Source organism: Mustelus asterias, chromosome 5 (genome assembly GCF_964213995.1).
Source record: "Mustelus asterias chromosome 5, sMusAst1.hap1.1, whole genome shotgun sequence".
NCBI classification, from domain to species: domain Eukaryota; kingdom Metazoa; phylum Chordata; class Chondrichthyes; order Carcharhiniformes; family Triakidae; genus Mustelus; species Mustelus asterias.
In genome coordinates, this window is record NC_135805.1 from 146,107,861 (window position 1) to 146,125,086 (window position 17,226).

General features: G+C 44.4%; 3 protein-coding genes across 3 annotated transcripts; 2 read left to right on the plus strand and 1 right to left on the minus strand.

The window, feature by feature from the left end:
* Nucleotides 1–8,649: 8,649 nt before the first annotated feature.
* LOC144494202 (late histone H2B.2.1-like) lies at nt 8,650–9,039 on the plus strand. Its single transcript, XM_078213804.1, has one exon. The coding sequence runs from the start codon at nt 8,659–8,661 to the stop codon at nt 9,037–9,039; it is 381 nt and encodes a 126-aa protein (XP_078069930.1). The 5' UTR covers nt 8,650–8,658.
* Nucleotides 9,040–11,248: 2,209 nt separating this feature from the next.
* Nucleotides 11,249–11,697, plus strand: LOC144494203 (histone H2A-like). The gene has a single exon (XM_078213805.1). It carries the CDS (start codon nt 11,249–11,251, stop codon nt 11,633–11,635), a length of 387 nt encoding a protein of 128 aa, XP_078069931.1. The 3' UTR covers nt 11,636–11,697.
* Nucleotides 11,698–12,280: 583 nt separating this feature from the next.
* LOC144494051 (histone H4) lies at nt 12,281–12,592 on the minus strand. The gene has a single exon (XM_078213629.1). The coding sequence runs from the start codon at nt 12,590–12,592 to the stop codon at nt 12,281–12,283; it is 312 nt and encodes a 103-aa protein (XP_078069755.1).
* Between the last annotated feature and the right edge of the window lie 4,634 nt (nt 12,593–17,226).

The window sequence follows — 17,226 nt, forward strand, 5'->3', positions numbered from 1 at the left end:
CTGGCAACAACCCCAGCCAGGCTCTATCCCTGTAACCCAACACAAAGGGGCAATTTAGCATGGCCAATCAACCTAAACTGCACATCTTTGGACTGTGGGAGAAAGGCCATGTAGACACGGGGGGAACATACAAATTGCACACAGACAGTGACCCGAGACCAGAATTGAACCCGGGTCCATGCCATTGTCAGTAGTAGAATCCCTACAGTGCAGGGAGAGGTCATTGAGCCTATCGAGCCTGCACCGACAACAATCCCACCCAGGCCCTTTCCGCGTAACCCCATGTATTCATTCTGCAAATCTCCCTGACATTAAGGGTCAATTTAGCGTGGCCAATCCACCAAACCTGCACATCTTTGGAATGTGGGAGGAAACCGGAGCACCCAAAGGAAACCCACGCAGATACGGTAAGAATGTGCAAACTCCACACAGATAGTGACCCAAGGTCGGAATTGAACTCAGGTCCCTGGTGCTGTGATACTGCAGTGCGAGACACTGTGCCACCCAATGTACACATTGGGAGATTAGGGTGGAAGTGTAAAATGCTGGTTAGGTCACACCTAGAGTACTGTGCACAGTTTTGGTCACCACACTATGGGAAGGATGTAATTACAGCAGAAAATATTGTGAGGAGATTCACCAGGAGATTGCCTATACTGGTGCATTTCTGCTGTGAAATTAGGTTGCTTTCCTTAGAGCAGAGAAGGCTGAACAGGGTAAAACTTCAAGGTGTGCAAAATTATGAGGGACATACATAGGAGAGAGAGAAGGAATATTTTCCCTGAGTAGATGGGTCAATAATAAGTGTTAAAGATTTAAGTTAAGGAGAAGGTGATTCAGAGGGGATGGTAGAGAAAGTAAACCTCACAACATTTAAGAAGCATTTAGATAAGTACCTGAAATATCATAGCAAGTATTAATGTGGACTTTAAGAAAGAGGATGCGTTGGAAACTTTGAATAGCATCAAGATAGATAAGTCGCCGGGACCGGATGGGATGTACCCCAGGTTACTGTGGGAGGCGAGGCAAGAGATTACAGAGCCTCTGACGATGATCTTTGCGTCATCGATGGAGACGGGAGAGGTTCCGGAGGATTGGAGGATTGCGGATGTGGTTCCTATGTTCAAGAAAAGGAATAGGGATAGCCCAGGAAATTACCGACTGGTGACTCTAACCTCAGTAGTTGGTAAGTTGATGGAGAAGATCCTGAGGGACAGGATTTATGAACATTTAGAGAAGTTTAGTATGCTCAAAAGTAGTCAGCACGGTTTTGTCAAAGGCAAATCGTGCCTTACCAGCCTGGTGGAGTTCTTTGAAAATGTGACTAAACACATTGATGAAGGAAAAGCGGTAGATGTGGTTTACATGGACTTCAGCAAGGCATTTGATAAGGTCCCCCATGCAAGACTTCTCGAGAAAGTGAGAGGGCATGGGATCCAAGGGGCTGTTGCCTTGTGGATTCAGAACTGGCTTGCCTGCAGAAGGCAGAGAGCGGTTGTAGACGGGTCTTTTTCTGAATAGAGTCGGTCACCAGTGGAGTGCCCCAGGGATCTGTTCTGGGACCGTTGCTGTTTGTCATTTTCATAAATGACCTGGATGAGGAAGTGGAGGGATGGGTAGGTAAGTTTGCCGACAACACGAAGGTTGCTGGTGTTGTGGATAGGTTGGAGGGATGTCAGAAGCTGCAGCGTGACATAGATAGGATGCAAGACTGGGCGGAGAAGTGGCAGTTGGACTTCAACCCAAATGAATGTGTAGTGGTCCATTTTGGTAGGTCAAATGGGATGAAGGAGTATAATATCAAGGGTAAGACTCTTTGCAGTGCAGAGGATCAGAAGGACCTTGGGGTCGGGGTCCATAGGACTCTTAAATCGGCCTCGCAGGTAGAGGAGGTGGTTAAGAAGGCGTATGGTGTGCTGGCCTTCATCAATCGAGGGATTGAGTTTAGGAGTCGGGAGATAATGCTGCAGCTTTATAAGACCCTCGTCAGACCCCACTTGGAGTACTGTGCTCAGTTCTGGTCACCTCATTACAGGAGGGATGTGGAAATGATTGAAAGGGTGCAGAGAAGATTTACAAGGATGTTGCCTGGATTGGTTGGCATGCCTTATGAGGATAGGTTGAGGGAGCTTGGTCTTTTCTCCTTGGAGAGACGAAGGATGAGAGGTGACCTGATAGAGGGGATAGAGGTGTACAAGATGTTGCGAAGTATATATCGGGTGGATTATGGGAGGCTTTTTCCCAGGGCTGAAATGGCTGCAACAAGAGGACACAGGTTTAAGGTGCTGGGGAGTAGGTACGGAGGAGATATCAGGGGTAAGTCTTTCACTCTGAGGGTGGTGGGTGAGTGGAATCGGCTGCCATCAGTGCTGGTGGAGGCAAACTCAATAGGGTCTTTTAAGAGACTTCTGGATGAGTACATGGGACTTAATAGGATTGAGGGTTATAGGTAAGCTTATATATAAGCCTAGGTAGGTCGGGACATGACCAGCGCAACTTGTGGGCCGAAGGGCCTGTTTGTGCTGTATTTTTTCTATGTTCTATGTTCTAAGCAAGGCAATGGAGCAGGGGCTGTAAAATGGGATTAGAATAGGCAGGCGCCTGATGGCTGGTGCAGACACGATGGGCCGAAGGGCATCGAGCTGTTCTATAAAACTCTAACTTTCTGACTATGACTTGTTTCCTACTGCACAGTTAGTTAAAAGAGAGCTGCAAAGTTAAATCTGACTCTTGCTGAAATCTCAGCCTGATCTGGATAGCCCATATGAAGCAGCAGTATGCTGGAAAGACTGATTCTCAGTCCCCCCCATCAAAGAATGTCAGATGAAGCAGGAACTGATTGCTGTAGTACTGTGGTGGGCTCAGATACTGATTTGTAACTGGTTTTACTATTATGATTAATTCTTTGATCACTTTTCTGCCTTCCAGCTTGCCTATTCTTCAGAGTTAGGAGCTCTGGAAGGAAAAAAATGACAAATGATTGCTGAGGCAGATGCTACCTTGAAAGAAGGACAAGTGCAGGGAGCTGGTTCCAACACACAGCAGGTAGGGTGTGACTCACAAAGCACAGCGATACTACCAGATCATTAGATCCATAATAAATGGGAAAATAAAATTACAGACTATTTTACACTTCAGAGAAAGCTGAAAGAAAGGACAAATGAAACGCAAAGGCTCTCATTTACACAGGAAATATTGAAGCCAAATGAATCTGTAATGGACACAATAGAGAAATACAAAGTAACCGTGTAGGATTATTCCTGCTTTCATACACAGTACCATGTCTGAGAGATCCAGAATGTAAATAATATTTATATACAGTAGCAGAGACATATATGAATCAGGCACACATGCACCTGGGTAATGACTGATGAATGTGGAACTAATGTAGAACTAAACTCACACTCACCTCCAGGCACTGAAAGTTTCACAATGTAACATTCACCTGTAATGTTGGAGACTTCAACGCATAATAGATCACAACATTGTATTTGATTCCATGGGCTAACAGGTACTTAACTCATCTCAATCTCAGACACTGTATCATAGAGAAAACTATACATAATGTACAGACCTTTCACATACAGCACACGGACTGACAGGTACAGAAGTAAACTAGCTTTCAGATTTATTAACAGAGAATGGCAGGAAGAGAAAATAGGCCATACTGGTGTACAGGACAAGATAGTGAATATAAACCACACTCCCATTCCAATGGAGGGCCTAACATTTGCAGAATTAAGGCCATAACAACACAGCTGCAATAGATGACACTCACACCCTTAAGTTGAAGTGATAAAAATAGAGAGTCACGCTAACAGTGTCCCAAGGACTGAAGATCACAATTACAGAAAGGTACAGATTGATAACAACATTCACATAGGATAAGAGACTGAAAAAAACTTGATCTCTCATTCATTGTAATTGGAGACTGAGTGCTGCAGAGTGAATCCTATATGTGCACAAAGTACCAAACTGACAGATAGAGATAAATCATACAATCACAAAAACATAAATGAGTGTGACAGATACAGAACACATCTCATGCATGTGCATCTCAATGAGCTAGAACATACAGCGTGAATCCTTTAGTTGCAGTCATCCCAGCGACAATCTAATATTGAATTGTACTCATGTACACATACCAGAAAATGACAGAAAAGAAAGTAGCCGATATTGAAGGAGACAAAACCTCACAAACGAACTCAAAGAATGATGAAAATTCATCCCACAACCACATGTATAGAATGACTTATGAACCAGTGATGAACAGATGCAGATCAAATGTATTTCACAAACCGATCACTTACCAGACTGATTATATTTGTTCTTTGAACAGAGAAAGGTGAGCAATTTGTCCTGCACTAGTCATCTTAGAACCACCTCCTTGCACCATGCTGTCTGCGAAAGGTACAGTCATGTTCGAGATAGGTGGGAAGAGTGAATATTTTACTCCAATGACAATGAAGGAATGGTGATAGAATTTCAAGTCATAGTGGTCTTTGAATTGGAGTTGAACTTGCATGTGGTGTGATTTCCATGTACCAACTGTCCATGATCTTCTATGGTGTGGAGATGCCGGTGTTGGACTGAGGTGGTCACAGTAAGAAGTCTCACAACACCAGGTTAAAGTCCAGCAGGTTTATTTTAAGCTTCATTAGAGTATCATGATTGGCACAGACTTGGAGTGCCGTAGGAGCTGTTCCTGTTCTGTACATTTATTTTTATTGTCAGAGGATTTGAGTGTAGGAATAGGGATGTTTTACTGCAATTGTATAGGTTGGTGAGGCCATACCTGAAATGTTGTGTGCAGTTTTGATGTCCTTATCTGACGGAGGAAGCTCTTTGCTGCAGTGGGACTGCAGCGCAGGTTGAGCAGGCTGATTCCTGTGATAGCAGGTCTGTCATATGAGGAGTGATTAAGTTAGTTAGGATTATATCACTAGAGTTCAGAAGGGTGAGAGGGGATCTCATAGAAGCTTATAACATTTTCACAGAATTAGACAGGGTAGATTCAGAGAGAATGTACCCAATGGTGCAGGTGTCCAGAATTAGTGATCACAGTGGACGGTTAAGGGGGAAGCCTTTTAGAACTGAGTAGAGGAGAAATTTCCTCACCCGAACAGTGGCGAAGGTGTGGAATGCACTACCATAGGCAGTAGTTGAGGCCAAGACATTGTATGGTTTTAAGAAGATAGAGATATAGCTCTTGGGGCTAAATAGATCAAGGGATATGGGGGAGAAGGTGGGTTCACAAGATTGAATTTGATGATCATAATGAATGGCAGAGTGGGCTCGAAGAGCCAACAGGCCTGCTCCTGCTTCTATTTTCTATGTTTCTATGGGACCCTTGTTATTGTTTGTTTGAAATATATATAATGTGTAGAAATAATGACCAACACTGGGTGTACAGGGCACAACTTCAAGATGTAGCGACACGGTGGCATAGTGGTTCGCACTGCTGCCTCACAGTGCCAGGAACCTGTGTTCAATTCTCGGCTTGGGTGACTGTCTGTGCGGAGTCTGCACGTTCTCCCTGTGTCTGCATGGTTTTCTTCCGGGTGCTCCAGATTCCTCCCACAGTCTGAAAGACATGGTGGTTAGGTGCATTAGCCATGCTAACTTCTCCCTCAGTGTACCAGAACAGGCACCGGAGTGTGACGACAAGGGGACTTTCACAGTAACTTCATTGCAGTGTTAATGTAAGCCTACTTGTGACACTAAACTTCAGATGATAGGAAAATTGTAAGCTAAGTGAACTGTGAGGGGATTAGTGTATTACTGCGAGGATGTAGGCACGTTGGAAGAATGGGAAGACAGTTGACAGATGAAGTTCAAAGCAAAAGCATGTTAAGTCTTTCATTTTGGTAGGAAGGACTTGGAGGAAAAGTATAAAATACAGGATGCAATGCAAACGTGGGTGCAGATGCAAAGGGACCTCCATGGATGTATCTGTAAGTCATTGAAGGTGGCAGGGCAGGTTGAAAGAGAGAATAAAGCATACTGCATCTCGGGCTTTGTTAATAGGGGCATAGAGTACAAGAACAATGGAGCTTTGTTCAATTTGCACAAGTCACTTGTTATGCCTCAGCAGGAATGTAGGGTCCAGTTCAGTGCACCCTACATTCGAAAGGATGTGACGACATTGGAGTGATTGCGGGAAGGATTCACAAGACTGGTTCCAGGGGTGAGGATCAACAGTTATATCAAGAAATTGGAGAAGTTGGAACTGTCTTCCCATGAGAAATGATGGCTGAGAGGAGCATTCATTGAGGAAAATGAGATTCTGGTGAAGATATTGTGGCACAGTGTTCAGGGAGAGGTTAATAACATTTCCTGGGCTTTATTAATAGAGGCGTTGCGTACAGCAGCACAGAGCTTATGGTCAATTTGTAGGATCACCAGTTCAGCCTCCGCTGTGTCCATTTCTGGGATCCACATTTCAGGAAGAAGATGAAGGCATCAGAGACAGAGTGCAGAAAGATCCTGCAGAAAGGGTCCAGGGGTGAGGAACTTCATTATGAAGATAGATTGGAGAAGTTGTTTTCCTTACAGAAGAGAAGGTTGAGAAGAGATTTGACGGATGTCTTAAAAATATTGAGGAATCTGAGCAACATGGAGAGGGATGAACAGCTCCCACTCCTGAAAGGATTGAGAATGAGAGGGTACAGATTGAATGTAAATAGTAAAACAAGCAAAGGTTGTATGAGGAGAAGCTTTCTTTGGCAGCGAGTTGTTAGGGCTTGCAATGCATGGTCTGAGTATGTTGGAGACAGGTTCAATCAAATCATTTGAAAGTGACTCAGACTGATATCCAAAATGGAAGAACGTACATGGTCAGGGGAGAATGTTGGGGGTGGGAGGAATCCAGGTGACTTGCTCATATTGAAAGCCAGTGTAGTCATGATGGGCCAAATGGCCTCCTGTTGCACCATAACAGATGTGTCCTTTTGCCTGAGATCAAGTGTCTGATCAAACCAAAGATGGGGTGCAATGAGTTATCTTGTCAGCTTGGATCTTGTTTGTCTCTCCTCTGGGAAACATGGATTGGATCCAATTCAATTTGAATTTGGTTTTGAAGCAAATGTTAGCCAATCAGAGCAGAAACCCCAGGTATATTATAAAGCCAGATGAGACCCAAACAATTATTCTATTCTGGCATCAATTTGAGGAAAGGATGCTTTTGCTCCAGGAGTAATTCCACAGACAAAACAAGCTTTATCCATGATGTCGTTTGAGTATAACTTGAACAAAATGAAACAGTTTGACTCTTAATCATTGACAAATCTTTGAATGAAACAATCCTTAACCTGTAACTCAGTTCCAATTGAGCAATAAAAGCAAATTACTGTGGATGCTGCAATCTGAAATTGAAACTTTGAAAAAGGTCATCTGGACTCGTAATGTCAGCACTTTTCTCTCCTTCCAGATGTTGCCAGACCTGCTGGGATTTTCCAGCATTTTCTCTTTTGGTTTCCAATTAAGCAATATTTCTCCTGTAGATTTAAAATCCGCTTAATATAGTTTACACGTCCAGGCAAACTTGCTTAACCTTTGTTCACAGCTTTGGAGGTTCCAGAGAGAGTTGCTTCGAGGCTGTTAACTTTATCAGGCCTTTCCAGCAGCTGAACTCAGACAGCTGTTTTTCTCACTGCAAACCTAGCTCCTCCCTTTTCTCGTATCACATGACTAAATGACCCTGCAGACTAAGCCCACCTTTCCATTACATTAATCAAAAAACACCACAAGGTCCTCTTCGTTGATAAACAAGCTCATTCAGTCTCCAGCTAAATAAGGATTTACATGATGAAAAGGTGTACTTATCCTGCTTTCCAGCATCTGCTGTATTCCTTTCGTAGCAAAACACTGAATGATAAAGCAGTCCCTCTTAAACATAAAATATATTGGTAGCGAACTATTATCACACAAGGAAGGGATATGATTTCGTCCTGTCCACACTGAGTATTGGCTTTGTAACTTTAAGAATGGAATTTTTTTTAAAAAGCAATTCTGTGAACTTAAATCAAGCACAAAATTGAAGAAGTCAAAACTTCCTTACAAGAAGTGACGGCGGAGAGGAGATTAGATAGAGGCTCTCAAACCCCTGAGGGGCATGGGCTGAGTTCATTTGGAGAAATTACACCCCGCATGACATAATCAGGCAGGTGGGAACACGGAACCGAAATGACTGCTTGTCAATGTGAAAGAAAAATCTTTTGATGCAGGGGATGGTTACAGACTGCAATGCCCCGCTTGAGAGTATTATGGAGGCTGGTTCAAAGAAAGAGTTCACATTTGGAATAAGCTGTTCTGTGAAGAGAAAGATTGTGCAATGTTCCTAAGGGAAGGCAGGAGAACGGGGACTGGGTGAGTTGCAAATCCGGAGACAGTATAGACAGGATGGGTCGAATGGCCCACTGCACTGCCAAACCTCTGTCATTCTGACATTGTGGCTGTGACGAGCAGTGAATCTGATTGGCTATCGAAAGTAACCAATCAGTGACAGATAGAACATTGCGATTTGACATCATTGTGAATCAGCCAATGGGGAAAATTGTCCTCCCCAATCCTTCATTTGCATTGGGCCGCGTCTGAGTCGATAAATACTGAGTTCTGGGGCCCGCTCCAGTTATTGCTTTTCTGAAATTGAAGGCGAGAATGGGTGAGGATAAGAAGCAGCAGCAAATTTCCAAGAAGGGCGGCAAGAAAGCCCTGAAGAAACCGACAACCAAGAGTGGCAAGAAGAAGAGGAGGTCCAGGAGGGAGAGTTACGGCATCTACATCTACAAAGTGATGAAGCAGGTTCACCCCGACACCGGCATCTCCTCCAAGGCCATGAGCATCATGAACTCGTTCGTTAACGACATCTTCGAGCGCATCGCGGGTGAGGCTTCACGCCTGGCCCATTACAACAAGCGCAGCACCATCAGCTCCCGGGAGATCCAGACCGCCGTGCGCCTGCTTCTGCCCGGGGAACTGGCGAAGCACGCCGTGTCGGAGGGGACAAAGGCGGTGACCAAATACACCAGCTCCAAGTAAAACTACATAATACACCGAAAAAAATAAACAACGGCTCTTTTAAGAGCCACCCACAACTTCTGTGAAGTAGCTAAACCCACTTTTAGTAATTAGTCAGGTTTGCAGCATAGACACAGGCCCTTCGGCCCAATTTGTCCATGCCGCCTTTTTTTTAAACCCCTAAACTAATCCCAATTGCCCGCATTTGACCCATATCCCTCTACCCATCGTACCCATGTAACTCAATGCTTTTTAAAAGATAAAATTTTACCCGTCTCTACTACCTCTGGCAGCTTGTTCCAGACACTCGCCACCCTCTGTGTGGAAAAAATTGCCCCTCTGGACATTGTATCTCTCCCCTCTCACCTTAAATTATTTGATGTTTTATTGTAAATAATAATGCACTTTGAACTTTATTTTCTGATGTGTTTCAAACAGAATATTGTGAGTGATGCAGAATGAGTCCGCTGGATCTTCATGTTTTGTTTGTAAAATCCTTTCATTTACTGCTCAGTGACCCTGACTGCGCTCTGACATCCGCCTTTGATATCCGGGTTTGGAGAGAGCGCGAATAAATCCTTTCATTTAGTGGCTGCTCGGTGACCCTGGCTGAGCTATTGTGCTGGCTTTAGGCAGAGAGCGAATAGATCGCAAATACGTCCGTTTCTATGTGTTAGAGAATGCTCTCAATAGTCGATCAGTTTATTCAACATCAATCCTTTTGGTGTCGAAACTTCAATCCCACTGGCAACAAAGTGAAAACTCCGCTTTTGACAGTGAATTTGTAGCCTGTTACAAAATGAATACAATATTAGCCCATTTGCAGGAGGCGGTGAGAGACATTCTGCCGCCTGACCAGAGTGTTTTAAACAACTGCCAGCTCCAAGTAAAACTGTCCAATGCACTGAAAAAACACCCAAACCAACCAAACGGCTCTTTTAAGAGCCACCCACAACTTCTGTGAAGTAGCTAAACCCACATTTAGTAATTACTTGTCTGTTTTATTGTAAGAAAAACACTTTGAAACTGAGTCTTTGTTTGTTTCTAACAGTATTGTGAGTGATGCAGAATGAATCCGCTCGATCTTTGCAGTTTTGTAAAGTCCCTTCATTTAGTGGCTGCTCGGTGACCTTGATATCCGGCTTTGGAGAGAGCGCAAAGTGAAAACTCCGCTTTTGACACTGAATTTGTAGCCTGTTACAAAATGGATACAATTTTTAGTCTATTTGCAGGAGGCGGTGAATGAGACATTCTGTCGCCTGACCAGAGTGTTTTAAACAACTGTCCGGTTAATGTTGATTAGACTGCGGATTGTAAAAATTAATTTGGAATTTGTGATAAAACGTAAACCAATAGAAAGAGGTAGGACGACATTATAAAACTTCGAGCTAATTCCACTTGTAACTTGTTCCTTAATTTACAAATATGTCGGCAGTTTACTTTAAAAGTTTAGATTCTGCCAGTTTGGCGCCTTTATTTTGGGCGTGAATGAAAACTCAGAACGCTGGATAAACTCAGCAAGTCTGGCAGCATCTGTGGAGTAAGAAGTCTCACAACACCAGGTTAAAGTCCAACAGGTTTATTTGGTAGCAAATACCATAAGCTTTCGGAGCACAGCTCCTTCGTCAGATGGAGTGGATATCTGTTCATCTGTGGAGACAGAATTAAGGATCCGGATTGGAATGACCCCTGTAAAGATCCCAAACATTAACCTCCATCGACGCTGCCAGAGCTGTTGGATTTTTCTAGCATTTTCTGATTTTAATTCTGACTTCCCGCAGAATGTTACTTGAATTAATTTTCGACTTCTGGGCAGTTAGTGAGAAATCCCACACGTGAAATCAAACTGCCCGATAAAGGGAAACTTTGGGTTAGGTAGAGAAATGGAGTGTATCTAATCTTGAACTGAAATCTGGATTATCTATCAACATATTTTTTACAATTGCTGCTGGAATTTTTCTGTGTATTTTGGCGCTCATTTAAAATTTGAAATAAAGAATCGGTTGAAATCTGAGAATTTGGCGCCCTTACTTTCCGCCCTCAGCACCGTGGCCTTTCCCGATTGGTGCTTTAAACAGATATCTGATTGGTCATTGTAGAGAAGGTGTCATTCGGTTTTCCCCATAACCAATCAGCAATGTGTGCACCGCCATCCCTCCCCAAGCTATAAGAGAAGTGAATCTGGGCGGCTTTTCTCATTCTCTGTCAAAGTCTTTGTGAGATTGTGACGATGTCTGGAAGAGGAAAGACCAGTGGGAAAGCTCGGACTAAGCCCAAGTCGCGCTCTTCTCGGGCTGGACTGCAGTTCCCGGTGGGCCGTGTTCACAGGCTCCTGAGAAAGGGCAACTATGCGGAGCGTGTGGGTGCCGGAGCCCCGGTCTACCTGGCGGCTGTGCTGGAGTATCTGACGGCTGAAATCCTGGAGCTGGCCGGCAACGCGGCCCGGGACAACAAGAAGAGCCGCATCATCCCCAGACACCTCCAGCTGGCCGTGCGCAACGACGAGGAGCTCAACAAGCTGCTGGGAGGAGTGACCATCGCTCAGGGCGGGGTGCTGCCTAATATCCAGGCCGTGCTGCTGCCCAAGAAAACCTCTGCGGCACCGAAGACCAAGTGAAGCGACCACTCTGAAATCTAGCAACCCAAAGGCTCTTTTCAGAGCCACCCACTTTCTCTGTGAAAGAGTGTCCATCCACACAATTGTGTTTTTGTGAGATTTCCTTTGCAGCTTTCTGAATTTTCAGAGACGCTGCAGGGAATAGTCTCGAATTTAAGCTTCAAACAGGGATCATCCAGCAGCCTGAAGCGATTTATTTACAATGATTCAGAACCTTCACTGTATATACGAAAGGGCGGGTCACACAAGTGAGAAACTAGTTTGCGTGTCGATGAGGGGGGGTCTTGACAAATACATGAATAGGATGAGAATAGAGGGATATGGTCCCCCGAGGGGTAGGGAGTTTTAGTTCAGTCAGGCAGCATAGTCGATGCAGGCTTGGAGGGCCGAAGGGCCTGGAACTTTCTTTGTTCTGAATATAATGCAGGTTATTAGGCGCGCCCAGTTTGTCTCATTGCCACACCCGTACAAATTTAGACCATGAAATGTGCGATTATCGCTTATATCAAAACTAAACCATCATGATCTGAAAGCTGTGTCCATTACAATGGACATCCCACTGTATCATGGTCAGGGCTCTCAATGTGAGGATGTGGGCGGCTCTGAAAAGAGCCTTTGGGTTTTGCGAGAATTGGGTGAATTTGTTCAGCCGCCGAATCCATAGAGAGTGCGGCCCTGGCGTTTCAGAGCGTACACCACATCCATGGCGGTGACCGTCTTGCGCTTGGCGTGCTCGGTGTAGGTGACCGCATCCCTGATCACATTCTCCAGGAAAACCTTCAGCACCCCGCGGGTCTCCTCGTAGATCAAGCCCGAGATCCGCTTGACCCCGCCACGGCGAGCCAGGCGGCGGATGGCTGGCTTGGTGATGCCCTGGATGTTATCACGAAGCACTTTGCGGTGCCGCTTTGCTCCGCCTTTCCCCAGTCCTTTGCCTCCTTTTCCTCTGCCAGACATGATTCTTCTTCAGTCAAATCGCTGCTGAATGAGAGAGGAGCTGCTGCAGCTTCCTTTATTATACAGCTCGCCCCGACCTGACTGAGAAAGAGAGAGAGAGAGAGAGGCGGGGCGGGGAGGAGACTGAGAGACAGACAGAGCAGTGAAATGTCTTTCACCATCCAGCTCCTCCTCCTGCCGGCTCGAACCGACATTTTAGATTCAAATTCAAACAGAAGTGAAAAGAGCGCGCGGAACAAACTGGAATATCAGATACAAGCTAGTTAGAACCCGGATCTATTCAATCCAGACCACAATAAGATAGAAGTCCAGATACAGTTTGAGGATGAACGCCATAGGCCTACAACCAGTGTCTTCAACTTAGGGCAATTATAATGGTATGAGGGAGGAGTTGGCTAAGGTGATCTGGGTAAACAAGCTAAGATACAGATTAGTAGATGAGCAGTATCAGATATTCAAACACTTGGTCCAAAATGCTCAGCCGGAGTTTATCCCAATCAATAAGGGGGATTCAATGAGAACGAGACAAAATCCATGGTTTAACACAGGAGGAAGTTTAACAACACCAGGTTAAAGTCCAACAGGTTTATTTGGTAGCAAAAGCCACACGAGCTTTCGGAGCTCCAATCTGGACTTTAACCTGGTGTTGTTAAACTTCTTACTGTGTTTACCCCAGTCCAACGCCGGCATCTCCACATCATTAACACAGGAGGTCAAAGATAAAGAAAGCAGGATATACAAAGTAGCAAGCGATAGTGGTAGACCAGAGGACTGTCAAGTTTCTAGGATCCAGCAGCAAAACACAAAACAGCTCATAAAGAGGGAAAGAATGAAGTTTCGGAAAAAACTTACATGCAGCATTAAAACAAACAGTAAGAGTTTGTATAGATATATAAATCGGAAACGGGCAGCTCAGGTAAATGTGGAACTCCAACTGAATGAAGCTAGTGAATTGATATCAGCAAACAAAAAATGGTGGATTATGCGAAACATTTTTTTTTATATCAGTCTTCACCTTGGAAGACATTGCAAATATCCCGAAGTTATCAAATTAAATAGTAGAACTTAGAAAAATCCCAATCACAAGGGATAGAGAATTAGAGAAAATCAAACGGCTAAATGTAGACAAGTCAGTACAGATATAGCTCTTGGGGCTAAAGGGATCAAGGGATATGGGGGAAGGTGGGATCAGGATATTGAATCTGATGATGTCATGATCAAAATGAATTGCAGAGCAGGCTCGAAGGGCCGAATGGCCTACTCCCGCTTCTATTTTCTATGTTTCTGAGTCACCAGGACCTGAGCTTCATGCTTGGGTGTGAATGGAAGTAGCTGTAGAGATAGTGGACCCAATGGTTGAAATTTTTCGTAACTCACTAAATTTTGGGAGACCAACACATACAAAAACAATTGAGGCAGAGACTATGGAGATGTCTGCATCCTTATTCAGAAAACAATAGAATATATATTGACATGTTCACATAAATCTTAATGATGGTCACTTAGAAATTGTGTTAAAACAACAATGCAGTCAATATTAAGAGTCATAACAAAGTAGAAATTCATCCTGAAATAGGACATTGCCTGTGACTCCCAATATAACAGAGAGTCCCAAATGCATACCACACCCGATGTGGCAAAGGGGGCACCAGGCCAAGCTAAAGAAATGGGTTTAATGAACATTAATGTGTGCTTGCGACTGGCGGAGCATGCACTGCACTTGTTCCCCTTGAGGGGAGATTTGCTAGAGCTGTACAAGATTAGGACAGGTTGACATTGAAAAAAGTTGTTCCCATTAAGTTTAATTGTTAGTGTCAGAAGTGTCTGCACTGTCAGAATTGTTAGTGTCAGAAGTGCACTGCAATGATGTTACTGTGAAAATCCCCTAGTTGCCACACTCCAACGCCTGTTCAGGTACACTGAGGGAGAATTTAGCACCTAACCAGCACGTCATTTGCACTGTGGGGGGAAACTGGAGCACCCAGAGGAAACACACGCAGACATGGGCAGAATGTGTAGACTCCGGACAGACAGTAGCCCAAACTGGGAATCGAACTGACTAACTACACCAGGGTGTTAGAAACAGTGTAAATCTGCCTTCCTACTGTTTCATCAAATATTCCCAGTTCAATCACAAAATGCGAGTTAAGCACAGATTAAAGTTCTCTTCCTGGATATGTACATACACATTAGGAGCAGGAGGAGGCCACTCGGCCTCTGGACCATACTCCACCATTTAATAACGTCAATAGCTGATGTAACTTCAACCCCACATTCCTGCCATCCCCCGAGTAACCTCTGACCCCTTTGATAATAATGTATAATGACACACAAGAGACATGCGCATTCAGATGACATATATACACACACACACACACACAATCAATTTCTGTCCTGAACATACTGAATGATTGAGCTTCCATATCCCTCTGGATTGGAGAATTCCAAAGATTCACCACTCTCTGAGTGAAAAAATTCAACCTCACCTCAGTCTTCGATGCTTATTCCTAATTCTGAGGCTGTGTCCCAGACCATTACACCATAAGATATAGGAGCAGAATTAGGCCATTTGGCCCATCAAGTCTGCCATTCATTCATGCCTGATAAGTTTCTCAACACCATTCTCTCTCCTTTTCCCCATGAGCTTTGACCCCCTTACCAATCAAAAGCCTATCTATCTCTGTCTTAAGTATACTCAATGACCTGACCTCCACAGCCTTCAGTGGCAATGAATTCCACAGGGCGGCACGGTAGCACGGTGGTTAGCACTGTTGCTTCACAGCTCCAGGGTCCCAGGTTCGATTCCCGGCTCGGGTCACTGTCTGTGTGGAGTTTGCACATTCTCCTCGTGTCTGCGTGGGTTTCCTCTGGGTGCTCCGGTTTCCTCCCACAGTCCAAAGATGTGCGGGTTAGGTTGATTGGCCAGTTTAAAAATTGTCCCTTAGAGTCCTGGGATGTGTAGGTTAGAGGGATTAGTGGGTAAATATGTGGGGGTAGGGCCTGGGTGGGATTGTGGTCGGTGCAGACTCGATGGGCCGAATGGCCTCCTTCTGCACTGTAGGGTTTCTATGATTCTATGATTCACCACCCTCTGGCTGAAGAATTCCACTTCATCTCAGTCCCTTTATTCAGAGGCCGTGCCCTCAGATCCTAGTTTCTCCTATGAGTGGACGCATCTTCCCCACATCCACTCTATCCAGGCCTTTCAGTATTCTATAAGTTTCAATGAGGTCCCCTCTCATCCTTCTAAACTACATCAATGGTTCTAGTTTGCTACCAAATAAACCTCTTGGACTTTAACCTGGTGTTGTGAGACTTCTTACTGTGTTTACCCCAGTCCAACGCCGGCATCTCCACATCATGACTAGTTTCACCAGCCAGGGAAAACTTTGAAATTACATCTACCCTTTTATACCCTATAAGAATTTTGTACATTTCAGTGAAATTACCGTTTGTTCTGCATAGAGTTTTAGACCCATATAACACAGAAAAGTTCCTTTGATCCATCGAGTCTGCAATGACAATATCTACCACTAAAGTGATGCTAATCCCTTTTTCCTGCACTTGCCCATATCCTTGAATGTTGTGATGTTTCAAGTGCTCATCCAAATATTTTTATAGGTTGTAAGGTTTCTGGCCTCCATTACATTCCCAGGCGGTGCATTCCAGATTCCAACCTCCCTCAGTGTGCAAGTTTTTTCTCAAATCCTCTCTGAATCTCCTGCCCCTTACCCTAAATCTATGCCCCCTCGTGACTGGCCGCTCAACCAAGGGGAACAGCTGCTTCCTACTCACCCGATCCATACCCCTCATAATCTTATACACATCAATCATGTCCCCCTCAGTCTTCTCTGCTCTAAAGAAAATAATCCAAACCCATTGAGTCTCTCCTTATAGCTCAAATGCTCCATCCCAGGCAACATCCTGGTGAATTTCCTCTGTACCTCACCTTGAGTGCTATCACATTCTTATAGTTCTTTAGTGTGGCGACCAGAATTGCAAACAGTACTCCAGCTATGGCCTCACCAACGTCTGTACAACTCCAAACATTATCTCCTTGTTCTTACACTCTATGTCACGACTGATAAAAGAAAGTGTCCATATGCCTTCTTAACTATCCTATCCACATGCTCCTATCCACGTGACTTCAGGGATTGGTGAATACTTACACCAAGATCCATCTTTTCTCTGAGATTCCCAGTGTCCTGCCATTCATTAAATACTCCCTCACCTTGTTATTTTTTCCAAAGTAAATCACCTCGCGCTGGTCAGGGTTAAATACCATCTGCCGCTGCTCTGCCCAACCCATCTATATCTTCCTGTAACCTATGACCTTCTTATTCACTATTAAGCACCCTACCAATCTTCATGTCATCTGCAAACTTGCTTATCTTTCTCCCAACATTTTCATCTATAATCATTTATGTATACAACAAACAGTAAGCGTCCCAGCACTGATCCTTGTTGTACACCACTGGACATCAACCTCCAGTTGCTCAAATAGCCTTCTACCACCACTCTTCATACCCTATTATTAAGCCAGTTCCAGATCCATCTCACCAAGTTTCCCCTAATTCTGTGTTCTTTAACCTTCTCAATCAGTCTCCCATGTGGGACATTGTCAAAGCTTTGCT

What these genes read in the sequence shown, in the direction of transcription:
- LOC144494202 (XM_078213804.1), top strand. Translation starts at nt 8,659, where the DNA reads ATGGGTGAGGATAAGAAGCAGCAGCAAATTTCCAAGAAGGGCGGCAAG.
- LOC144494051 (XM_078213629.1), bottom strand. Translation starts at nt 12,592, where the DNA reads ATGTCTGGCAGAGGAAAAGGAGGCAAAGGACTGGGGAAAGGCGGAGCA.
- LOC144494203 (XM_078213805.1), top strand. Translation starts at nt 11,249, where the DNA reads ATGTCTGGAAGAGGAAAGACCAGTGGGAAAGCTCGGACTAAGCCCAAG.